Source organism: Leptodactylus fuscus, chromosome 1 (genome assembly GCF_031893055.1).
Source record: "Leptodactylus fuscus isolate aLepFus1 chromosome 1, aLepFus1.hap2, whole genome shotgun sequence".
Lineage (NCBI taxonomy): Eukaryota > Metazoa > Chordata > Amphibia > Anura > Leptodactylidae > Leptodactylus > Leptodactylus fuscus.
This window is the reverse complement of record NC_134265.1, coordinates 340,537,572-340,564,151: the sequence shown is the minus strand read 5'-3', so window position 1 is coordinate 340,564,151 and position 26,580 is coordinate 340,537,572. Positions and strand designations below refer to the sequence as shown.

The 26,580-nt window shown below is 43.7% G+C and overlaps 1 protein-coding gene across 1 annotated transcript in view; it reads left to right on the top strand.

Annotated features, from left to right (window-relative positions):
- GUF1 (GTP binding elongation factor GUF1) overlaps positions 1 to 23,357 on the top strand; it is a 40,697-nt gene extending 17,340 nt beyond the window's left edge. The window contains exons 7-18 of the mRNA XM_075261602.1: positions 702 to 785; positions 2,913 to 2,977; positions 4,942 to 5,145; positions 7,638 to 7,777; positions 9,566 to 9,689; positions 11,726 to 11,858; positions 11,961 to 12,104; positions 12,695 to 12,828; positions 14,182 to 14,283; positions 19,013 to 19,132; positions 20,366 to 20,402; positions 23,060 to 23,357. Of these exons, the coding sequence (XP_075117703.1) occupies positions 702 to 785; positions 2,913 to 2,977; positions 4,942 to 5,145; positions 7,638 to 7,777; positions 9,566 to 9,689; positions 11,726 to 11,858; positions 11,961 to 12,104; positions 12,695 to 12,828; positions 14,182 to 14,283; positions 19,013 to 19,132; positions 20,366 to 20,402; positions 23,060 to 23,197 (1,425 nt within the window). The 3' untranslated portion in view covers positions 23,198 to 23,357. The remainder of the gene's footprint in view (positions 1 to 701; positions 786 to 2,912; positions 2,978 to 4,941; positions 5,146 to 7,637; positions 7,778 to 9,565; positions 9,690 to 11,725; positions 11,859 to 11,960; positions 12,105 to 12,694; positions 12,829 to 14,181; positions 14,284 to 19,012; positions 19,133 to 20,365; positions 20,403 to 23,059) is intronic.
- The last annotated feature ends 3,223 nt before the right edge of the window (positions 23,358 to 26,580 follow it).

The window sequence follows — 26,580 nt, the reverse complement described above, 5'->3', positions numbered from 1 at the left end:
TTTATAGATTAAAAAAGTATATTACAAAAATGTGCAACAAAGACCCCCTGACACAATGGCAAAAAAAAAAAAAGTAAATGAAATGGAAGTTACACTTTGAGCATTACATAGGGTCCATTCAAATCAGTGGGTTGTCTGTAATATTGTATGTGAAAAAATCCTCCAGGACGAGAGACTCTCCATTTAAAACATAAAGATCTTGAACTGGGGCCCCTGCACCAATGAGTAACTTGAAATTTCTTAATGACGTGAATAAAGATGGGTTGGTTCACACTGAGTTTTTTTGGGAGCAGATTTTGAAGCGGAATCTGCCTCAAAATCCGCTGCCAAACACGGCTCCCATTGGTTTCAATGGGAGCCGCTCGCTTCTTTTTTCCGCTAGCTAGTAGCGGAAAAAAGAAGTGACATGCCCCTTCCTTCCACGGATTCCGCGGCGCGAGCCTCTCTCTCAATTAGGCCCATTCATTTGGGCGTAATCCGGATGCCGGTGCACTGCATCAGCATTCCGTAGCTGTGCGGTATGTTCACACGTGGAATCCATTTTCCGCCGTGAAGGCAGACAACCCCTTTTTAGTTTTCGTCTCCTCTCTATTAAACCCCTGTGTAGCACCTTCTATATTGCCATTGCAGTTTTATGATCCGTTTTTTTACATGTTGGTATGCTTACATAAATAATGGTGTCATTTCACTTTTTCTTTTAGATTGACTTGAAGAATGCCGACCCCGAGCGAGTGGAGAAACAAATTGAGAAGATGTTTGACATTCCCGCCAGTGACTGCATCAGGGTCTGTATTTTTTTTATCTCATTGGCTTTCATTCCTATATTAAACCTCACTTGTGTGATGGAGAGATGACTTAGGGTCCATTCACACGGAAGAAAATGGTGAGGAATTTGGTGTGGAATTTCAGCGCCGAAAAAAAAGTTTGGACGCACCTTCTGATTCGAAGAGTTTTCTGTATTTTCATGACAATGAAAATTGTAGATTCCCACTGAAGGCATCAAAACTATGAATTAGCACATGTGGAATTATATACTTAACAAAAAAGTGTGACACAACTGAAAATCTGTCTTATATTCTCGGTTCTTCACAGTAGCCACCTTTTGCTTTGATTCCTGCTTTGCACACTCTTGGCATTCTCTTGATGAGCTTCATGAGGTAGTCACCAGAAATGGTTTTCAGTTCACAGATGTGCCCTGTCAGGTTTAATAAGTGGGATTTCTTGCCTTATAAATGGGGTTGGGACCATCAGTTGTGTTGTGGAGAAGTCAGGTGGATACACAGCTGATAGTCCTACTGAATAGATTGTTAGAATTTGTATTATGGCAAGAAAAAAGCAGCTAAGTAAAGAAAAACAAGTGGCTACCATTACTTTAAGAAATGAAGGTCAGTCAGTCCGAAAAATTGGGAAAACTTTGAAAGTGTCCCCAAGTTCAGTTGCAAAAACCATCAAGCACTATAAAGAAACTGGTTCACATGAGGACCGCCCCAGGAAAGGAAGACCAAGAGTCACCTCTGCTGCGGAGGATAAGTTCATCGAGTCACCAGCCTCAGAAATCGCAGGTTACCAGCAGCTCAGATTAGAGACCAGGTCAATGCCACACAGAGTTCTAGCAGCAGACACATCACTACAACAACTGGTAAGAGGAGACTTTGTGCAGCCGCCGGCCTTTATGGTAAAATAGCTGCTAGAAAACCACTGCTAAGGACAGGCAACAAGCAGAAGAGACTTGTGTGGGCTAAAGAACACAAGGAATGGGCATTAGACCAGTGGAAATCTGTGCTTTGGTCTGATGAGTCCAAATTTGAGATCTTTGGTTCCAACCACCATGTCTTTGTGAGATGCAGAAAAGGTGAACGGATGGACTCTACATGCCTGGTTCCCACCGTGAAGCATGGAGGAGGAGGTGTGATGGTGTGGGGGATTTATTCAAAATTGAAGGCATACTGAACCAGCATGGCTACCACAGCATCTTGCAGTGGTATGCTATTCTATCCGGTTTGCGTTTAGCTGGACCATCATTTATTTTTCAACAGCACAAGGCCCCCAAACACCTCCAGGCTGTGTAAGGGCTATTTGACCAAGAAGGAGAGTGATGGGGTGCTACGCCAGATGATCTGGCCTCCACAGTCACCAGACCTGAACCCAATCGAGATGGTTTGGGGTGAGCTGGACCACAGAGAGAAGGCAAAAGGGACAACAAGTGCTAAGCATCTCTGGGAACTCCTTCAAGACTGTTGGAAGACCATTTCCAGTGACTACCTCTTGAAGCTCATCAAGAGAATGCCAAGAGTGTGCAAAGCAGGAATCAAAGCAAACGGTGGCTACTTTGAAGAACCGAGAATATAAGACAGATTTTCAGTTGTTTCACACTATTTTTTTACGTATATAATTCCACATGTGATAATTCATAGTTTTGTCGCCTTCAGTGTGAATGTACAGTTGTCATAGTCATGAAGATACAGAAAACTCTTTGAATGAGAAGGTGTGTCCAAACTTTTGGTTTGTACTGTATATACTGTGTGTGTGTGTATATATATATATATATATATATATATATATATTTTATTATTTTAGACGACAAACTAGTACATTGATTTATGTCCTACAAGAAGGGTATAGGGGTCTAAGTGGAGAAAAACTTAATGCAAAGTATGCTATGCTTGTCCATAAAAGTCCAATGGGTCCGCCAAAGAACGTGCTTAAATGTGTTTTTTTTTTTTTTTTTTTTTTATAATTCAAGTGTATATATTCTCAGTGTAGAGCCGAAATGTGATATGAACCTAGCCTAAATCTAATAACTTGTTGGTAATTAGTTCTAACGAATATATATATATATATATATATATATATATATATATATATATATATATATATATATATTTTTTTTTTTTTTTTTTTTGTTATATTAGATCTCGGCAAAGCTTGGAACTAATGTGGAGAGGGTGCTTCAAGAAGTTGTCAGAAGGCTTCCACCGTGAGTACAGTAGGGAGTGCTTTAGGCTCTATGACTAGGTGACTAGGTAGGCAACCTTCACAGGTCTGGCTGTTATGGAACTACAAGTCCCAGCATGCCTACTCTTTTTGGAGCTCTCCATAGAAGAGAATGGAGCATGCTGGGTTCTGTTATCCCACAGCAGGTTGCTGTTACCTTCTCTATGAGATCTGAATGACTTTACTAGATATACAGTCCTATGAAAAAGTTTGGGCACCCCTATTAATCTTAATCATTTTTAGTTCTAAATATTTTGGTGTTTGCAGCAGCCATTTCAGTTTGATATATCTAATAACTGATGGACACAGTAATATTTCTGGATTGAAATGAGGTTTATTGTACTAACAGAAAATGTGCAATATGCATTAAACCAAAATTTGACCGGTGCAAAAGTATGGGCACCTCAACAGAAAAGTGACATTAATATTTAGTAGATCCTCCTTTTGCAAAGATAACAGCCTCTAGTCGCTTCCTGTAGCTTTTAATCAGTTCCTGGATCCTGGATAAAGGTATTTTGGACAAACAATTCAAGTTCAGTTAAGTTAGATGGTCGCCGAGCATGGACAGCCCGCTTCAAATCATCCCACAGATGTTCAATGATATTCAGGTCTGGGGACTGGGATGGCCATTCCAGAACATTGTAATTGTTCCTCTGCATGAATGCCTGAGGATTTGGAGCGGTGTTTTGGATCATTGTCTTGCTGAAATATCCATCCCCGGCGTAACTTCAACTTCGTCACTGATTCTTGAACATTATTCTCAGGAATCTGCTGATACTGAGTGGAATCCATGCGACTCTCAACTTTAACAAGATTCCCGATGCCGGCATTGGCCACACAGCCCCAAAGCATGATGGAACCTCCACCAAATTTTACAGTGGGTAGCAAGTGTTTTTCTTGGAATGCTGTTTCTTTTTGGACACCATGCATAACGCCTTTTTTTTATAACCAAACAACTCAATCTTTGTTTCCAAAATGAAGTTGGCTTCTCCAAATGTGCTTTTGCATACCTCAGGCAACTCTATTTGTGGCGTACGTGCAGAAACGGCTTCTTTCTCATCACTCTCCCATACAGCTTCTCCTTGTGCAAAGTGCGCTGTATTGCTGACCGATGCACAGTGACACCATCTGCAGCAAGATGATGCTGCAGCTCTTTGGAGGTGGTCTGTGGATTGTCCTTGACTGTTCTCACCATTCTTCTTCTCTGCCTTTCTGATATTTTTCTTGGCCTGCCGCTTCTGGGCTTAACAAGAACTGTCCCTGTGGTCTTCCATTTCCTTACTATGTTCCTCACAGTGGAAACTGACAGGTTAAATCTCTGAGACAACGTTTTGTATCCTTCCCCTGAACAACTATGTTGAACAATCTTTGTTTTCAGATCATTTGAGAGCGGGCTGTCCATGTTCGGCGACCATCAAACTTAACTGAACTTGAATTGTTTTGTAGAAAGAAATGGTCCAAAATCCCTTTATCCAGGATCCAGGAACTGATTAAAAGCTACAGGAAGCGACTAGAGGCTGTTATCTTTGCAAAAGGAGGATGTACTAAATATTAATGTCACTTTTCTGTTGAGGTGCCCATATTTTTGCACCGGTCAAATTTTGGTTTAATGCATATTGCGCATTTTCTGTTAGTACAATAAACCTCATTTCAATCCTGAAATATTACTGTGTCCATCAGTTATTAGATATATCAAACTGAAATGGCTGCTGCAAACACCAAAATATTTAGAACTAAAAATGATTAAGATTAATAGGGGTGCCCAAACTTTTTCATAGGACTGTAGGTAAAAGTCTCCTGACTGGAGCTTTGCAAAACCTTAGGTGACTGCTATTGTCCTCTGCGGTTCTGCATTGATGGACATTTAGGTGGGGGGGATTTTAAAGGGTCATATCTTCAACACCAATCCCCTTTTAATAGGATGTCTTCTTTTTTTCTCTATTATAGACCTAAAATTGAGAAGGGCAGCCCCCTGAAAGCCCTGCTGTTTGACTCTACGTTTGATCACTACAGAGGTGTCGTAGCCAGCATCGCCCTGTTCGGAGGTGAAGTGTGTAAAGGCAATAAAATCGTCTCTGCTCACTCTGGAAAGTGCTATGAGGTCAATGAGGTCGGCATACTGACCCCTGAGGAAGTGCCTACCGAAAAATTGTAAGTTTAATCATTTTTTTTTAAGGGTGCAACATGCAAAATGGGGGAATAATATACATTGTACGTACTTAGGAGAGGCCAGGGCTTAGTCAGCTCCTTCTTGCATAAACTTCCATGATGCTGTAAAGTAGATCTCCAAGGCTGGGCTCACATCTCGTATCAATTTCTATTGGAGTCTCCGTCACAGCATCTTCCAAAAATCAGCAGAAGAAAATATTCTGCACGGAGGGCTCTTTCCAATTTAAAGAAATGATGGGCACCTGACAGACTCCATTATAGTCAATGGGTTCCCCCAGGCGCCTTGTGTAACCACTGTTGTAGCAGTCCACCTCTCTGTTGTTTAGATCCCAGGTGCCGCTCTCCCTATTAGAAGCATCTCTTTTATTTATGGCTTCTTCTGTATTGGTAAGATCAGGGACATAAGATTTCATTACACTGCACTCTACATAGGGTGAAGCTAGTATAAAGCTGTATCGGTGGTGCTCTAAAATCAAGCCTTGAAGACGTCAGATCTTGTATTCCATCTACACGATGACTTATGCACGGTAATATTATATAAGGCCGTGGGTAGAGACTTTTATATCCACGTTTTAAAACGCTAACCTGCAGATTTGACACATTTTGCTGTAATGCCACAAGATGGCGCTCCAATCCCTTTGAATTCAATAATAACCCTGGTGTCGCTGTCACTTGTAAGAACACCATTAATGTTTAGAAAGGACACAGTTTGCATGTATCCTGTCTTATATCACTGCCAGAGCACTGAGCGCAGTGTTACAGTAGTATGTTTCAGTAAATAAAGCTGTATCATTGTATCCATTTGTTTCAAAATCTGTCATTTTACAGGGACCTGCCATGTTTAATTCTAGAGAAGAATATTTTATCTTAGCCATGGACAGGGGATAATACTACACATTAGGGAGAGTGTGTGCCTACATAGGCAGTACGGAGACTTACAAGTCATTCCTGCTCCGCTAGGGGGTAAAAAAATATGCAAATCTATTCTCCAGGATGTAATTAGGAGAACAGTGCCTCTGTATGCCGCCCTCTAGAGGGCAGCCTCCTTAACATCATGCATGACTCAGTTAATAAGCCTACTAATCATGATGCGGAGTTTATTGCCAAATTAGTATTTCTATTCCAAAAGAAACAGATTCCCAGTTATGGCCAGCGCTGTTTCGGTCTTTTGGACCTTGTCAGCATAGTGCAGGGATACTGATTTGGCAGAATGAGAGACTATAGTCCAGGGTCAGGGGATAATCATACACATTAAGGAGAGTGTGTGCCTACATAGGCGTACGGAGACTAACAAGTCATTCCTGCTCCGCTAAGGATTTTGGGTAAAAAATATGCAAATCTATTCTCCAGGATGTAATTAGGAGAACAGTGCCTCTGTGTGCCGCCCTCTAGAGGCAGCCCCCTTAACATCATGCATGACTCAGTTAATAAGCCTACTAACATGATGCGGAGTTTATTGCACACACTCTCCCTAATGTGTATGATTGTCCCCTGATCCTGGTCTATAGTCTCTCACTCTGCCAAATCAGTATCCCTGCACTATGCTGACAAGGTCCAAAAGACCAAAACAGCGCTGTAGAATAGCTGGGAATCTGTTCCTTTTGGAATAGAAATACTAATTTGGCAATGAACTCCGCATCATGTTAGTAGGCTTATTAACTGAGTCATGCATGATGTTAAGGAGGATGTATTCTAGCGAATAGATTTGCATATTGTTTATCTTAGCCATGTGATAGACACACAGGTATACAGGTATTCCAGTGCCGTTAGCAGCGCCGTGTTGTAATGAGTTCCGCACCAGTGTGATCATCACACGACCATTAAAGGTTTTCGATCTTTCGCAGTAAGCAGCATAGGTTTCTATTCAATGACCGGAAACAGAATTGAAAACCATAAAACCCTAAATTATTTTATCATGCAGTTAATTACTTTTCTTTGTAATATCCTTTTATGTGCGGATTTTTAATCATTGTAGTTTTGGCTCCCAAGAGGACCTTTAACCACAACCTACAACAAGTTCAGCTCTTTACATGAATCAGTAGACGCTGCTCCATTGATTGTGGCACAGTTGGAATTTTTTTTCTCTAGCCCCCACCGTTCCTGAGCAATGAGTGCTGGTAGTTTTGGTGCCTTATATACTATTTAGGCTCTGCACTGTCAGAAGGGCGGTGTCTGGCCGAGCAGACAAGATGAGATATTTCTTGAGAATGAGGATCTCCCACTCAGTATTTTTAGGTGGGTTCTGGACGCAACAGGAATGAAGAGGAGGCAACACAGGTTTATAATGTTCTCTATGTAATTCTATGTAGCGCAGTTGCTCTACTAATGCCCATAGAAGTGAATGGAGAAAGCTGCAGACCTGCTCGCCCACCCCTACAATTTATCTCCCATACAAAATGATCCATGTGACACGCCATGACTCTCTAAGTATACACATTATTTGTGGTTGATATTTTACATTTATTATCGGAAAGGTATGCTGGGCAAGTAGGGTATCTGATCGCTGGAATGAAAGACGTACAGGAGGCGCAAATAGGAGACACTCTACATTTACTGAAGCAGCCTGTGGAGCCTCTGCCTGGCTTCAAGCCCGCAAAGCCCATGGTATTTGCAGGTGAGTTTTTCAGTGGATTTCAGCTGTTATGTTATTTTTGCTATCATTGTAATAAAGAAGAAATGTAAGCCCTAACAGTCCAGGTAAACCTAATGTAGATATTTAAAGGGATTCTACCATTAAAACCCTTTTTTTGTGTATAAGACGTCGGAATAGCCTTTAGAAAGGCTATTCATCTCTTACCTTTAGACGTGATCTCCGCCGCGCCGTTCCTTAGAAATACCGGTTTTTACCGGTATGCAAATTAGTTCTCTCGCAGTCATGGGGGCGGGCCCCAGCGCTGAAAATGCGATGAGGGCGGGCCCCACTGAAGCTCGAAAACAGAGGCGTCGCTGGATCCTATCTTCTGGATCCTCCCCTTCTTTCTTCGTCTTTCTTTGGCATCACCTCCGACACCCGCGCAGTTGGCTCTGCCAGTGAGACACTAGTAGAGCCGACTGCGCATGCACACAATTGCGGCGTCGGAACTGTGGCCGTGGGCATGCGCAGTCGGCTCTACTAGTGTCTCACTGGCAGAGCCAACTGCGCAGGTGTCGGAGGTGATGCCAAAGAAAGACGAAGAAAGAAGGGGAGGATCCAGCAGAAGATAGAGGCGTCGCTGGAGCCTGTTTTCGAGCAGCAGTGGGGACATCCCCATCGCATTTCCAGCGCTGGGGCCCGCCCCCATCGCTGCCAGAGAACTAATTTGCATACCAGTAAGAAACGGTATTTCTAAGGAACGGTGCGGCGGAGATCACATCTAAAGGTAAGAGACGAATAGCCTTTGTAAAGGCTATTCCAACGTCTTATCTACAAAAAAAAAAGGGTTTTAATGGTAGAATCCCTTTAAAGGAACACTCCATCTAAAACTAAAACTTATATTTTGAGAACCGTATTGCATAACTCATTTACGTAACTCTAGATTTACAGCGCCCCCCTCAGGCCCCGCACTAGGAACACATTGGAGGAGATTTATCAGACTGTTTAAAAGGAAATTTTTCCTTGTTACCTTTAGTAAATACTTACAGAGCGGCTTTCATTTCTTACAGGGCTCCAGGAGAATGAAATGATGATGGCTGGGGAGGGGTATAATAAAAATGGAAGGCATACTTTCCATGACAGCCACACCGCCACTGGTCTATCCGCTACTTTCCTCACCAGACCAGCAGTGGTGTGGCTCCCATGTCCACTGTGGCCAATCACTGGCCTCCGCAGTCACATGTGCAAGATCGGTGACATCACTGCTGATGTCACCCATCTCATGTGATTACTAAGGCTAGTGAATGGCCTCATCTCTTCTAGTCTAGCTGAGGTTGGAATGGTGAAGCACAGACATGTGTGACTTCTTTTCCAATTTTACACCTCCCCTGACTGGCAGTGGATTTTTTGCTTAGCTCATAAACCACCTTTAAGACTGTTGGGTTTGGATATTGTGCAGGATCGTTGATCAGATAATAGAGAGATGAGAGGAGACCTGTTTATTCTGCAGCCTCCTTCACAGGCATAGTTTATTTTACAGGAGCAGAGATCATTTAGGAGAGATTTAAGGAAGACATTACACTTTAGACAGAGCCGGTCTGCTCGTAATTGTGACACGTTGACAAGGTTTCTGCCACATTGTCACTAATTTAGGGAATGCTGAAGTAGGGGATTGATAACGCCATGCCATGATGATAAATAATAAATGTGATGTCTCTTCTCATTTGCTCTTTGAAGTTTGTTTTTCTCATGGCTGACTGATGCTCCGGGATCCTTCTTTGCATAAGAAAGCCATGAACAATTAACGGTTTCTTCTACTTTTTGTTATAGGAATGTTTCCAGTCGACCAATCAGAATACACCAATTTGAAAAGTGCACTGGAAAAACTGACCCTGAACGATTCCAGCGTGACAGTCAGTCGGGACAGCAGTGCAGCACTGGGGGCTGGCTGGAGGTGCGTCTGCTCTTACCATTGTCTACATTTTTTTTGTTCAATTTAAAATAAAGGCGCCTTAAAGAGGACCTTTCATGGGTTAGGGGCACAGACAGTTCTATATACTGAATTCAGCGCACTGTTGGCTTTCATGATCTGTGCCCCGGGTGAAGAGCTAGCGGTCCCGGTACCGTAGCGCTTCACAGTCAGAAGTGCGTTTCTGACAGTAAGTCAGGAACGTCCTTCTTCACAACAGCGCCAGTAGTGCTGTGCTGTGTGAGCGCAGAGGAACGCCTCCTCCCCTCCTGATAATACTCGTCTATGGACGAGCACTGTGAGCACAGGGAGGGGACGTTCCTCCCCGCTCACACAGTGCAGTGCTATTGCCGCTGCTGTGCAGAAGGATGTTCCTGACTGACTGTCAGGAACGCCCTTCTGACGGTGAAGAGCTACGGTACCAGGACCAATAGCTCTTCACCCGGGGCACAGATCGGGAAAGCCAACAGTGCGCTGAATTCAGTGCACTGTCGGCTTTCCAGCAGTATATTGAGCTGCCTGTGCCCCAAACCATGAAAGGTCCTCTTTAAAGGGGGTATTCCCACGTCGCATACTCATCAGTCTTCACTGCTGTAAAATCTTCTTTCTTCCTGATTTCTTGCGTCGTTTGGTGGGCGGGGTTCCATATGCAACCTGCCGTTTAGCTCTGCCCCTAATCAGCGTGTAGCTCCGCCCACCACATAGTGTGATCCTATGGGGCGGCTGAAGGGCCTGTGATGTCATCAAAGGTCCTAAGAAACACTATATGCACAATATTGGACTATGAAGTACAGGCAGGAGCAACTCCATTCTGTGTTACATACAGAGACTGCCTGTCTCTGCCATAATGAACACAATTGAATTAGCTAGCCTGATAACTGGGAGAACAGAAGACAAGTTCAGAAATGAAAGCAGCTCCTCTCCTCTATCTGAGTGCAGGACCTAGGTCACGTGGTGCAGACACAGGAATAGCTAGATACACAGGCTCGCTCCCGTGCACTTAGCCCCTCCTCCCTCCCCCCTAAGAGCAAGAAGATACATCACTTGACTTTTGAGCAGATAAGTCCAGGGCTGTGTCAACAATGAATTGAATAAAGTAAGATAGTGGACAAACAAAGCAGTTTTGCTGAAGCAATGTATTTAGGAAAAGTCTTACATCCACATTCACAAGCAGTATAGATAGGATCCTTGTGATGGGACAACCCCTTTAAGCTCACTATGTGATATTATCACATAGGCCAACAGTTGTACCCACATTACCAGCCACTAGGCGACTAATCATGCCTTACGCTAGGTTCACAGTACCATTGTGGTCTCTGTCATTCAGGTCTTTCAGGGTTACACACAGACACCGCCGGACCCATTGACTATCATGGGGTCCGACGTTTTCAAAATGAAAGCGGTAGCGAGAAAAGAGAAAGTAATAGTAGGCAGATGCATCATGGGAATTGTAGTTTCTTCACAGATTCACTGCGTGTCAATAACAGTGATACAAGGCATCTCAGGTAAGATGAAGCCAAGCAAAGGGTGCACAAGGGAACAGTGAATATTTCGTACTGCTGTGGATGTATTTGTAGATATTTTTTGGAAGCTGGATAACCCCTTTAAAGCTGGCCATGTACAATATGGTAAATTGTTGTCTTCTGAAATGGCCAAGATGCGGAACCAGACTCAGTTAATGTAATTAAATGGGAATGGGACATCTGATGTAAGTTGTTGTGGGAGATAAGGATTGTACTGTTGGACTTCTACGTGACGGATTCATAACTTTGAGCCAAGCATGCATGTGTGCAAGGGAGATATTAGTGATACAGTGACTGTCAGCCAAACAATATATTTGATCAGCTTGTTATTGAAACCTAGAAAGCCTATTCTGCAGAAAGCACGTGATTGTTCTCTGTTACAATATTGGATTCTTATCAAGTCCAGAGTTGTTGCCTTCTTATCATCTTGGATATTTCTCAGTATAGATGTTGTCACTGTTCTACGTGGTAAAATAACCAATAATACTGTTTGCACAGGTTGGGCTTTCTAGGTCTTTTACACATGGAGGTTTTTAACCAGAGACTGGAGCAGGAATACAATGCATCCGTCATCATGACATCGCCTACAGTCCCATACAAGGCTGTATTGTCTTCTCCCAAGCTGATCAAGGTAATATGTGTGATGATGTGATCTATTCACGAAGGCATCAGACCTGTGTATTCCAATCCATAATATGGATACAAATTTCTATTTCCCATATCATTTACATAGGAGTATGGAGAAGAAGAGATTACCATTGTAAACCCATCTGAATTTCCTGACAAGTCTGTAGTGAAGGAATACCTGGAACCTATGATCATGGGAACGATTATCTCACCAGATGAATATCTTGGAAAGATCATGTCTCTGTGCCAGGTCGGTAGCCACCAGAATCAAGATGGGACTTGCAATAGAGAAGGCATTTGTATATGCATTTCATGGCTGACGCTAGGTTCACACTAGTGCTTGGGACTCTGTCGTCCGGGTCCACACGGAGGCCTGATAGACTGATATCCTGTCCACTTTAAAGGCGGTTACTGGCAGACCCTATAGACTGTAATGGGGTCCATCTGGTTTAAGACGTTTTTATACTGAGACCTTCTTGCAAGGATTTTTTCTCTGACCCTTTGTAAGCGGAATCTGCAATGGAGACTGTGAATCCAAGTGTGATTCCAGCCTTATTGTAGGAAGCTTATATACGGGAGGAGGCACATAAGAACCAAACACATTCAATTTCCAAAGTTGGATATTTATCTGGTTTCTACAGACTATCGCTCCATTTTTCTCATGCACCAAATCTGATAAATGTTCATTGATCCAGATGGACCGATTATAAGTCAGTAGGATCTATCAGGATCTATTGAGGTCCATTTGATAGCATATCTGTCATATCTTAAGAGCAGAAGCTATCACACTAATGTGTCCAAAATGACAGCGACCAAAATGCTTGTCCCTTGTGTCCACAGACCCGGCGGGCAGAGCAGAAGAGCTTTCTCTACATAGATGAGCACAGGATTATGATGAAGTATTTGTTCCCTCTGAATGAAGTTGTGGTGGATTTTTATGACAATTTAAAATCTTTATCTTCTGGATATGCAAGGTAAGGACTACACAGACTTGTCACACACTTGCTTACCTTCATCCGAAACTCCTATAGATATGAATGAAGCTACATATGTGACCACTAGGGTTGAGCGATCGTGTTCGGAAAAGATCGGATTTCGATCGGCGATCGAGAAAATTTCACGATCGGAATTCTGAACACGATCTTTTTAGGTGGGATCGGGCTTGGTGATTATTTCCCACAATTGCTTTGTTACTGGCCAAGCATTGTGGGAAAAGCTAACAATGTTAGCCTTCACACTGAGTATATGCTCCACTCATTCTGAGCGGAGTGTATATTCAGTGTGAAGGCTCCGCTGCGATTTCATAGGAATGAATGGAAGCAGCCGGCACACAGCCTTAACCCCCTGCGTGCCGCCTGCGTCCATTCATTCTAATGGGAGCCTAGCTCTCATCTCTAGTAGTTACTTACCTGCAGAGATGGCTGGTCCGGTGCCCGGTGTTCTCGGTCTTCTTTGCCTCACTGCCCCCGCCTTCCAGGTTAGTGTTAAAGAGCTAAGAAGAAGGCGGGGCTTGTGACTTAGGAGAGTGTGGGCGGGTACAGGGCGGGGAGACGAGACGTGTCCCTGCCCAGTACCCGCCCACACTCTCCTAACCTGGGAGGCAGGGGGCAGCGAGGCAAAGAAGACCGAGAACACCGGGCACTGGACCAGCCATCTCTGCAGGTAAGTGGACACCAGGGGGGACTAAGTAGCCAGAGGATTTAAAAAAAAAAAAATCCTCTGGCTACTTAGTGATTTAAAAAAAATCACTACACAGCGTGGATTCTAACAATTAAAGCGTTCAATTCTTAGATTCCATGCTGTATAGTGAATAGGATTGTTTTTAAAATCCGATCTCTGATTAGTAAAAAAATCCCATTGACTTGCATTGGGATCGGAATTGGGATCGAGATCGGATTCGAATGAAAAATGATCGGAAATCGGATTTCAAAATCGATGCTAAAAAATCAAGATCGGCTCAACCCTAGTGACCACCCCTCCATTTACATTACCCGCAGCACCAGAAAAGACTGGCACACCCCTGTTCTGGAGATATAAGTTTAATAAAGATGAAAAGCAGCATCCAGTCGCTTCCTTTTATTCATCCATATAATATAATATACAGCAATATGACGTGCATGGCATGTCCTGTAGATACTGGATGCCATATATATTTAATATGGGAATATCCCTTTAAAGGGAGTCTACCATCTCCCCAAAACATATTCAAGTGCTGCCATCACGTTACAGAGAACTCTTTTTATGTAGATTTGAAAAAAAACAGCTTTAAAGTCTTATGCAAATGCTTTTATAATAGATGAAATGATGGAAATGTTCTTATTTTATAGCTTTGACTATGAAGATGCAGGATACCAGACAGCTGATCTAGTGAAAATGGATATATTATTGAATGGTCGTCCAGTGGAAGAGTTAGTGACTATTGCACATAGGTAAGTGTTGAAACCTAAGGTGTAACTGAATAGCATATTCTGAAAGAAAACTCAAGATGATATATGGCTTGGAAATGTGAACCAAGATTAAAGTGGTGGTGACAGGTAGGGATTCATAGGAAAGTTTGCACTAGATTTGGTGACACCATGGGCATAACCATCAGGATATTTGGTATGGAAACTATGATGGGCTTCAACAAATAAGCAGGCCTGTTTTCACTAACACTTACAATGATATATAGTTAAAGCAGTTGTCCCATGAAAAGGATCCTATCTATACTGCTTGTTAATGTGGATTTAGGACTTTTCCTAAATACATTGCTTTATCAAAACTGCTTTGTTTGCCCGCTATCTTAATTTATTCACTTCATTGTTGACACTGCGTTTCTATGGCCACTGGGCTTATCTTCTCATTTCTCAAGTGACTTAGCTGCCTGCTCTCAGGGGGGAGGGGCTGACAAGCAACGGAGCTCCTCAGATAGGGGAGGGGGAGGTGAGCGCTTTGGGATTACTGTGTTGTCTATCTTCAGCTTTTCCACTTATCAGCCGGTTTAATTGAATTTGGCTGATAAGGGCTGAGAAAAAGGAGTCCGGTACCTCTGTATGTAATGTAAGCTGACTCAAATCCAGCTCTGATACATCAGCTTCCACATCGGCTTTATACTGTGGTAATGCATTTACAACCAATCCCTCATTACTACCTGCAAACATAGCAGATAGCAGAGCAAGTGAAACCCTGCCCACCAATGTGCCAAGAAATCCAGGAAGTGAACAAAGCCCAGAGCCTGCAGGTTGCAGCACAAGAGTTATGGGAATACCCCTTTAATAATAAGGGGTTGTGCAAAACTGAATATTGCCCTACCTAAGTTTGACTTGGAGCCCCAGGGTTACTCCTGATGTGTACATCATCCCTTCTATGCAGCATTAGTATTTGTATTATTCTTGTAGTTTGGCATCATTATATTGCATGTTCATTTTGCCATGCTGTGATGTCGCAGTGTACTTACAGACCTTTTTCATGTGCGTTATCGCTGTGCTAGTATAAGTATACCTTTTCCCTGACCTGTAACCTAACCATTTCCATTATTCACACACTGACATTACGTACATGCTGGCTCTGTTATGTAACTTCGGTTTGCCCATCCATGTTCTGTGACATCTCCATGTTTATTATGCCTGTACTGACATCACTGTGTATTATCCCTGTATTAGGATATCGCTGTGTGCATTATCCTGATACTGTGACCTGACTGTATTCCTGTCCTGGGACATCACTGTGTGCATTATTCTTGTACTGTTACTTCACTGTGTGCATTATTTCTGTATTAGGATATCGCTGTGTGCATTATCCCTGTATTAGGATATCACTGTGTGCATTATCCCTGTATTAGGATATCGCTGTGTGCATTATCCCTGTATTAGGATATCGCTGTGTGCATTATCCCTGTATTAGGATATCGCTGTGTGCATTATCCCTGTATTAGGATATCGCTGTGTGCATTATCCCTGTATTAGGATATCGCTGTGTGCATTATCCCTGTATTAGGATATCGCTGTGTGCATTATCCCTGTATTAGGATATCGCTGTGTGCATTATCCCTGTATTAGGATATCACTGTGTGCATTATCCCTGTATTAGGATATCGCTGTGTGCATTATCCCTGTATTAGGATATCGCTGTGTGCATTATCCCTGTATTAGGATATCGCTGTGTGCATTATCCCTGTATTAGGATATCACTGTGTGCATTATCCCTGTATTAGGATATCGCTGTGTGCATTATCCCTGTATTAGGATATCGCTGTGTGCATTATCCTGATACTGTGACATCACTGTGTACATTATTTCTGTATTAGGATATCGCTGTGTGCATTATCCCTGTATTAGGATATCGCTGTGTGCATTATCCCTGTATTAGGATATCGCTGTGTGCATTATCCCTGTATTAGGATATCGCTGTGTGCATTATCCCTGTATTAGGATATCGCTGTGTGCATTATCCTGATACTGTGACATCACTGTGTACATTATCCTGATACTGTGACATCACTGTGTGCATTATTTCTGTATTAGGATATCACTGTGTGCATTATCCCTGTATTAGGATATCGCTGTGTGCATTATCCCTGTATTAGGATATCGCTGTGTGCATTATCCCTGTATTAGGATATCGCTGTGTGCATTATCCCTGTATTAGGATATCACTGTGTGCATTATCCCTGTATTAGGATATCGCTGTGTGCATTATCCCTGTATTAGGATATCGCTGTGTGCATTATCCCTGTATTAGGATATCGCTGTGTGCATTATCCCTGTATTAGGATATCACTGTGTGCATTATCCCTGTATTAGGATATCGCTGTGTGCATTATCCCTGTATTAGGATATCGCTGTGTGCATTATCCTGATACTGTGACATCACTGTGTACATTATTTCTGTATTAGGATATCGCTGTGTGCATTATCCCTGTATTAGGATATCGCTGTGTGCATTATCCTGATACTGTGACATCACTGTGTACATTATCCTGATACTGTGACATCACTGTGTGCATTATTTCTGTATTAGGATATCACTGTGTGCATTATCCCTGTATTAGGATATCGCTGTGTGCATTATCCCTGTATTAGGATATCGCTGTGTGCATTATCCCTGTATTAGGATATCACTGTGTGCATTATCCCTGTATTAGGATATCGCTGTGTGCATTATCCCTGTATTAGGATATCGCTGTGTGCATTATCCTGATACTGTGACATCACTGTGTACATTATTTCTGTATTAGGATATCGCTGTGTGCATTATCCCTGTATTAGGATATCACTGTGTGCATTATCCCTGTATTAGGATATCGCTGTGTGCATTATCCTGATACTGTGACATCACTGTGTACATTATTTCTGTATTAGGATATCGCTGTGTGCATTATCCCTGTATTAGGATATCGCTGTGTGCATTATCCCTGTATTAGGATATCGCTGTGTGCATTATCCTGATACTGTGACATCACTGTGTACATTATCCTGATACTGTGACATCACTGTGTGCATTATTTCTGTATTAGGATATCACTGTGTGCATTATCCCTGTATTAGGATATCGCTGTGTGCATTATCCCTGTATTAGGATATCGCTGTGTGCATTATCCCTGTATTAGGATATCGCTGTGTGCATTATCCCTGTATTAGGATATCGCTGTGTGCATTATCCTGATACTGTGACATCACTGTGTGCATTATCCCTGTATTAGGATATCGCTGTGTGCATTATTCTGGTAATGTGATAACACGATGTACATTATATCCGCACATAATGCTGCTGAAGGTAGTCATGGTAGAGTGAGGCTCCTTTACAAATTTTACTATGGGTTCCACAGTTATTTGTTACACCCCTTGTTGACACCCCTAGTTTTTCTATAGTGTGGAGCGGTAAATATGCTTACTTACACTTGAGTCGTCCTTTACCTTTCCTCTTCTTTTAATATGTCCAGATATGGTTAAGGGGATATTGTCACTCCTTAGGGAGAGACCACCATATAGGTGTGTGGAGACTCATTAAGCCTTTAGCACTCCACTTTGCAAAGGACTATGGGAAGAATATGCAAATCTGACTTCCATGATGTAATTAGGAAGTCAGATGCTGCCTCAGTATTGCAAACCAATAGAGGGCGCTCACTGGAATGTGCAAGCCTGTCTTCCCTATGTCCAGATATGTGTGTCACAAGACAGCTTTTCAAGAATAAGCCTAATTCTGCAATACTGGAGAGATTAGATTTCTATGCTATATGTGTATGTGTAGCCACCCAGTGGATGTGTTGTACATTATTAGCATGATGCGACCACCTTTCCTTAACCAAATTTGAGCTAAGGTAAGGGTGGACATATCTGTATATACTGATACTTCATCCACTTCCATATCACTGCTCATGTAGTCAGAATTGCCATTCAGGAGCCTGGCAAAGCTGAATGATAGCATGTATTAGACTTTGATAGATACCTGGCTAGAGGTTGCCAGTTTATTAATAGTTTGATAGACATGGATGTTGAGGTTCTTCAGAGTGTGGGAAGTGTAAACCCCAATGTCACGGAGCAAAGGTATACGTCCTTCCTCCGGAGGATATCTTGAATCAACAGGGACGCAAGAGGTCGGGAGGCAACAGCAATTTATTGTAATCCACAAAGTTAGTAGCCGGCGGTGGTCACATCAACCGTAATAACAATAAGTCCACAGAAGTCACAACTCAATGATAGCTTTGGTTCTTTGGTCCTGTAACTAAATCCTGGCTCTCTGCAGAGCTGTGCACAGGCCGGCTAACACATACTAACTGCTAGCTACAACTATATACTAAGACTGTTACACCTATATCTGTGGGGGGGGGAAGGGCTGAGTCACAGATCCTTCCCCCCTCACCTATACCAAGGAGAGCAGACTCCCTGTCTCCTGTGGACAATGCACCATCCAACATCTTCTTGGAGACACCGATCAGATTATCTCCACCCATTGTCCTCACTGGTCCTCACTAGTTAGAGGTATTTGCATACAATGTGCTAACACACTAGACCCTAATCAGCCAACTACACATTGATGTATATAACAGGTTAGAGAATACATTCCACATGAAATATATATTACACATTGCCTATAGTATAGACTCTAACCATCCCGTGACACCCAATAATAAAGAAGTGATGTGTTCCCTGCCATTAATGAGCGTACACTTTCATTTAGGGAAAAGGCGTATTCAGTGGGTAAAGCCATATGTGAACGGTTACGAGACGCCATACCAAGACAGCTGTTTGAGATAGCGGTTCAGGCTGCCATCGGTAGCAAGATAATCGCACGAGAAACGTAAGTATTAACTATTTTGCTACATTGCAATACATTGCAAAAAATTGTCATTTCTTTTTCAGGCTGCATAGAGCAGCCTGCAAAAGAAAATCACTGCAGACCGGCCATGGAACTTTACAAGACTCCCGGCTGTCTTGCCAACGTGATGTCGGCCCTGGAGCATGCTCCGGGCGCCGGTGATCACCGGCAAAATGGCCTAGGCGCCTGAGGGGTTAATGCGTCCGATCAGTGCGGGCACCTACTGGAGGCATTAGCGCTGGGTGTCTACTGTGACCATAGCCACCAGGCAGCTATAGCGGCTGCCTGACTCCCGGGTGGCCTCCATAGTTAAACACCCGACGCCCGCCTGGGGCCGCAAACTATCATCCCGAGGGCCACAGTTGGCCCGCGGGCCGCGAGTTTGAGACCCCTGCTCTAGAAGTAACAGAATGAATGACAGCAAGCCGAAATCTAGAAAACCCCGAGGAATTGATACAGAAAGTATATTGGGAAATTGTATATCTTTTTATTGTACATTTGTTTGTCAATATTGGTCTGAAAGTGGCCAACCCCTTTAATATATGTGCGGTGGGACATGTAGTGCTGTTCATTCAGTAATATACTATATGAAATAATAATAATAATCTATGAATAAATATACTTGCATTGTACTGCACTTTATTGCAGATTTTGGTGCAGAATCCTAAACAAATGTGCCACGTATAAACATAGTAATATTATTATTAATTATTATTATTATAAATCACAGTAGCCAGAATAATAAAAGGAAACCATCAGCATGGAAATTCAGTACAACTGCAGGCAGCATGTGACAGAGCAGGAGTACCTGAGTATATTCAGTGTATGACTCATTGTGGTCTTTGGAGTCCAGTGGGCGGGGCCTATCAGTGATTGGCAGCTCTCTATATGGCTGATTCATCCCCACCGGACTGAATGGATGAAATATATCAAATTACTCGGCTCCGTCTTCTCTAGAACACACCACCCTCAGGTTGGACTGAATTTTTAACATTCCTGGTTCCCTTTAACAGGAGGTGGAGGGGAAACAACAGTGTCCATCCCTATGGACCCCTTTGAGATCACTGAATAATGGCTGGCTGAATAGAATATTAAGTCTTCACACTAGACATCACCTCCGGGGCTGATATTTCCAGGTCATAACCTAATTCATCAGGCTACTGCACCAATATCATTTCCTATGTGGGCCCTTATACTATGCCTCTTCTTTTTCAGAATTAAAGCCTACAGGAAGAATGTCTTGGCAAAATGTGTATGTAATTTTATTTTAATACAGTGTTTTTGTTGCTTTGATATTACCGTATATAGATTTTTATTTTTTTCACCCATGCAAAGACTATTTCTTCATTCCAATTTACAGTTCAGTGGGAAGATCAAGCTATATCTCCAAGGTTATAAAATATTAAAACTTTGGATGGCAGGATTGTAGAATACATTAACTTGTCAAACAGTTTCTCTGCTGGAACTTTTAGATTTAACACCTTTGTGTTTTTGGTGAATTCTAGATCATAGAAAATAAAACACATGTATTTTATAGAAAGTCACCCTTATGTCTTTCAGTGGAGCTAAGGGACAAACTCGGAGATTGCTTTATTCTGACGTGTGTTAATGGAATATATTAGGAAAAAAAAGAAAATATATACCGTATATACTCGAGTATAAGCCGAGTTTTTAAGCATAGTTTTGGTGCAGAAAAAGCCCTCCTCGGCTTATACTCGAGTCAAGCAAAAAAAAAAAAAAAATCAGAAATTCAGCAGCAGGTTTGTCTCCAGCCAAAGTTAACTAGATCACCCCTATAGCAGTGATGGCGAACCTTTTAGAGACCGAGTGCCCAAACTGCAACCCAAAACCCACTAATTTATCACAAAGTGCCAACAAGGCAATTTAACCTTAATACTGGTCAGATCTATAATTGTGGACAGTGACAGACAGTCTGTAATAATATCACTTGTCTGCCAGAAAACAGATACTGTGTGATAAAATTAGTGAAGGACCCCCACACAGTACAATTTGCTCCACAGTGGCCCCCACACAGTACAATCTGCTCCACAGTGGCCAATACACAGTACTATTTGCTCCACAGTGGGCCCCACACAGTACAATCTGCTCCACAGTGGCCCCGCACAGTACAATCTGCTCCACAGTGGCCCCCACACAGTACAATCTGCTCCACAGTGGGCCCCACACAGTATAATTTGCTGCACAGTGGGCCCCACACAGTACAATCTGCTCCACAGTGGCCCCGCACAGTACAATCTGCTCCACAGTGGCCCCGCACAGTACAATCTGCTCCACAGTGGCCCCCACACAGTACAATCTGCTCCACAGTGGGCCCCACACAGTATAATTTGCTGCACAGTGGTCCCCACGCAGTACAATCTGCTCCACAGTGGCCCCCACACAGTACAATCTGCTCCACAGTGGTCCCCACACAGTACAATCTGCTCCCCAGTGGTCCCCACACAGTACAATCTGCTCCACAGTGGTCCCCACACAGTACAATCTGCTCCACAGTGGCCACGACACAGTACAATCTGCTCCACAGTGGTCCCCACACAGTACAATCTGCTCCACAGTGGCCACGACACAGTACAATCTGCTCCACAGTGGTCCCCACACAGTACAATCTGCTCCACAGTGGCCAATACACAGTACTATTTGCTCCACAGTGGGCCCCACACAGTACAATCTGCTCCACAGATGTGTGACAACAGAGAGGGCTCTGAGTGCTACCTCTGGCACGCATGCCATAGGTTTGCCATCATGGCCCTATAGCATCTTATTTTATATTTTTATGGTCATCTCAAAGGCAATTCACTTTTATATTTTGGCCAATTGTAGGGTAAGAGTGGGGACACATTGTATGAAATCAGTACTGCAAATTTGCCAGCAGCCAACTTGCAAAAATTTACAGTAGCAACAAGAATGGGATTTAACCAAATGACAATTAATGTCATGTTTTTGTCCCCATGGATTTCAACCTTTGCAATGCAATGGTTCAAAGCCACCACGGTATTGCATAGAAACCTGCAGGTAAAAACCGTATGATTTGGGGTGGATTTGCAGTGGAAGATGCTGCTAAATGTCCAAGTGGATATTCAGTGGTGGTTTCTCTGTGTGTGGCCAAGACAATCCTGTAGGGAGGCTGTTAGTAACCCAGTCACCCAACTACCACCGAATAAAATCTTATCCAATATTGGATTATCCTAACATTTTATACCATCCGTGCCAAAAACTACTCCTATATACAGAGATATATATAGAGATAAATCTGATGAGTCTCTGTTTCTCCCAGCACCTGTGCATTTCTTCTATGAAGGAGGTGCAGGGCTCTGAAGCCGAAGTATACTCGTCTGGCATCAGTGGAGAACTGCGCCGGTGCAAGGAGTAAAGCAGTAGGGCGGGTGTAAAGGTTTTTTGTTTTTTCTTCAAATTTTGGACACAGTTGACTTTACGACAGGGCAATTTAGGACACTAGACCCCCTGTAATTGATTTAGGGTCATAAATAGATTCCCTTTAAAGTGCTTAGAGTATAATGGGTAAAACATATGCAAATCTATTCTCCAGGATGTAATTAGGAGAACAGTGCACTCTGTGTGCCGCCCTCTAGAGGGCAGCCTCCTTAACATCATGCATGACTCAGTTAATAAGCCTACTATCATGATGTGGATTTAATTGCCAAATTAGTATTTCTATTCCAAAAGGAACAGATTCCCAGCTATGGACAGCACTGTTTCGGCCTATTGGGCCTCCTCAGCATAGCGCAGGGATACTGATTTGGCAGAGTGAGAGACTATAGACCAGGGTCAGGGGACACTCGTCCACATCAGTGAGAGTGCGTGCCTACATAGGCAGTACGGAGACCTTTACAAGTCTATTAATATCCTATATGGGTCATGTTTTGGCAGTATGGCGGTGATATCACAAGAAAAATGAAGCTGTTGAAGAGACAAGCGGAAGGCAAGAAAAAAATGCGGAAGATCGGTAACGTGGAGGTGCCTAAAGATGCATTCATCAGCGTATTAAAAAGACAGGTGGACAAGTGATACCATAAAACAAAGACGGATATGCCAGTGAAGGAACCCTGCTGGTCCACAAGTCCTGGTGATATTACAGGAGCTGATGTGCGTCACCACCTATAGAGCAGCTCGCACTTCTGTAGTGTATATATGTAATAAAGTTATTTTGTTGATACAGGATGACTACACTTCTTAATGTTTGTAGACAGATCATGTGACTAAGCATTGACAGTATATCCCTGCTGTTGTCTATGCAGAATGGACTCTTACATAAAACATAATGGCGATAAGAGGACATCCGATGTATGCCTCATTCACACTTGTCTATTGCGGTCGCTATCTTACATCTTTAGTTGCAAACCAGAACTAGGAGTGAGAATTATACAAAGAAAAAGTACAGTGACAAGATTGACACCTCTTCTGTATTTGGACCCATTATTGGCGTTGACATACAAATACCGATGCAAATTACGGTAATAACTTAAATATGTAAGGGTGCATTCACACGGAGTAAACGCGACTCGCAATGTGCCGCGTTTACGGGACGTTTGCGCCGCGTTTTTGACGGTGCATGTTTACTCCGTGTGAATGCACCCTTAGTGTGAACGTGACCTAAGCTTGCTTTCAGATGGCAGTAATGTGACTACAATACACAGACCTACCCTTGGTCCACTTGAAGATTGTAGGTAACTAGAACCTGCACCAAGGCTTTCTGAACACAGTCTTAGGGCCCAGGTACATTGAGCCTTTACAGCAGTGTATACAGGGCCGGCTCCAGGTTTTTATGGGCCCTTGGGCGACAGAGCCTCAGTGGGCCCCCTTGTGGAGGAGGCGGGAGTCGAGACACTGCGTGCCGCTGCGGGGCAGATGAAGCGAGTGACATCATGCAGGAGCGTGGCGTCACCTACGTCATACCTCCCAACTTTTGAAGAGTAGAAAGAGAGACAAAATGTGCGCACCTCACGTTCCGGTCCAAAAAGCCCCGTGTGAATTTACCCTAACTGCCCATTAAAAATATAATAGACTAGCTATACCCGCGACTTTGTCCGCGAACCCCCCTTCCTTGCGCGAACCATGTGCAGCGCGGCCCGTTGGCCCCCCCACGGCCCTTTTCTTGTGGCCACCGTGGGTCCCTCCCACACCCTCGTGTGGCGGGACCCCACAGCCCTGCTGCTCTGGCCCCGGCTACTGCCCTAGCACCCACCCACGCCCCCTGCTCTCCCCTTATCTCCCACCCGCGCCCCCTCCCCTCTTCAGAGCCTACAGTCACCTTCCACATCTCCCCCCCTGCCCCCACCAACCACCCATGACCCCAGTCACCCGCCCACCTCCCCCTTTAACCTGTGCAATCGGCCTCCCTCCTACTCACCCTCGGCCCTCTGGTCCCACCCCCACCCCCCCACCAAAAAACCCCTTCAGGCCCCCTCCCTAACTCCCAGAAGCTCCCCTAAACCACCAACCCCAACCCCCCTCTTTCTCCTACCCAGCGCCTCTTCCCCCCCCCCCCAGCCCCTCTTTCCCCCCCCCAGCCCCCTACAAACCAAGTCTTGTAAACCCCCCACCACCACCAGTAAGGAAACTGGCGATCACGGAACCTCCAGCACTCACCTTGCATATGCTGGGGATGTGTGTGTGTAGTGACCGTGACATGAGAGTGAGTGCTGTCTATTCCCAACCACACAGTACGCGGGTACCGGCGGCTGTGGGCTTGAGGCCTGGTCGTGCTGCTGTATGTAATGCCAGCATTAGGCGATATGTGGCTGGCCAGCATGTGAGCAACGTTGGGAACATGTAGGCAGCCGCCATGTTCAGACAAGTGTCCTCGCGCGCTGGCCACGCCCACATTTCGGCGCTAACCTATGGGGCCGCTGTGCTGTCTCCCTATCCCGCACCGCCATGCACCAGTCGGAGCTGTGTGTCACCACCTGTGCTGACCTCAGTGCCGACAGTGGAGCGGGAGCCAACTTTTGAGGGTCGCAGTGGCGATTTGGGGTGAGTGAGACACGTTTAAAGTAGCCTATGTATCCTTTGTGGCCAATATGTAGATGTGTGTGGAATTTCAAAGCAATCCATTCAGCCGTTTGGGTGTGATTGAGGAACAAACATCCAAACACACAAACTTTTCACAATATTAGTAGGATTTATCAGGTGGTGGAAAGGGCCAAAAATAGCTTTAAGTAGTTGTAGACACTCGTACGCTTTCATTGTTCTGAATATAGTCAGGTCATGGCTATTTTTCACTCATGAGGTTGAAGGTTTTTTCTGCGTCAGTATTTGTAAGCCAATATCTTTATATTTTACATTCTCTCTCTGTAGAGTCCCTTGATGTTTTTGGCGTAAACGTCTGATGCAGAATACTGTTATGTGAACATACTCTTAGGTTAAGGCTAAGATTTTGTTGCAGTTTTTTGAGCCAAAGTCAGGAGTGGATTGAGCAGACGGTCGAAGTATAAGAACTTCTATAGATTTCCCTTTTTTGTAGCCATTTCTAAGTTTGGCTCAAAAAAACGCAGCAAAATGTGCAACAGAAGAAGCTGCATTTCTGCAACGTGGGGCCTCAGCCTTAGAGAGCCTTCACGCGGAGTAAACGCTCCGCTCATTCTGAATGTAAAACTCGTTCAGAGTGAGCGGCATTAAAACAGATCCCATTGATTTCTATGGGTGCTGGTATACGCGCGTATCACATTGAAAGCAATAGGGGAAAAAAGCTTCCCATTGATTTCAATGGGAAGCGCACGTATGCCGGCACCCATAGAAATCAATGGGATCTGTTTCAACGCCGCGCACTCTGAACGAGTTTTGCGTTCAAAATGGGTGAGCGCTTACTCCGTGTGAAGGCATACATAGGTAAAATCCACAGAGAATATACCATCATGTACAATCAAACCGGCACTTGGCATAAGGACCAGTTCACACGGAGTTAATGTGCGTGCAGAATGTGAGCGCTCAAAACAGATCCCATTTATTTCAATGGGTCGTTACGGGCGTATAACGCACGTAATTTTGTGGCTGCAAAATTACGCGCGTTATACACCCGTAACGACCCATTGAAATGAATGGGATCTGTTTTGAGCGCTCACATTCTGACACGTATATACGTACCAGAATGCGAGCCCATTAACTCCCTGTGAACTGGCCCTAAGAGTAACAGCCTTGGAGGAAGCAATATGTTCCAAAAACTCCACGTGTCAGTTTGGAGTCAGTAATTCTATGTAATATGGTTGTAGTGCAAAATTTTTTAAGGGAACCCGTCAGGGCTACCTGGGGCACTGAACAACCAGTGTGCGCCCCAAACTGTCCTGACAGGTTCCCTTTTATGCAAAGACGGAAAAAAATATATATATCACAGCTGCGAAACCTGGTTTTCTTTCCTATATAACAGTTTATTGAAGAATAAGACTATAGGTAAT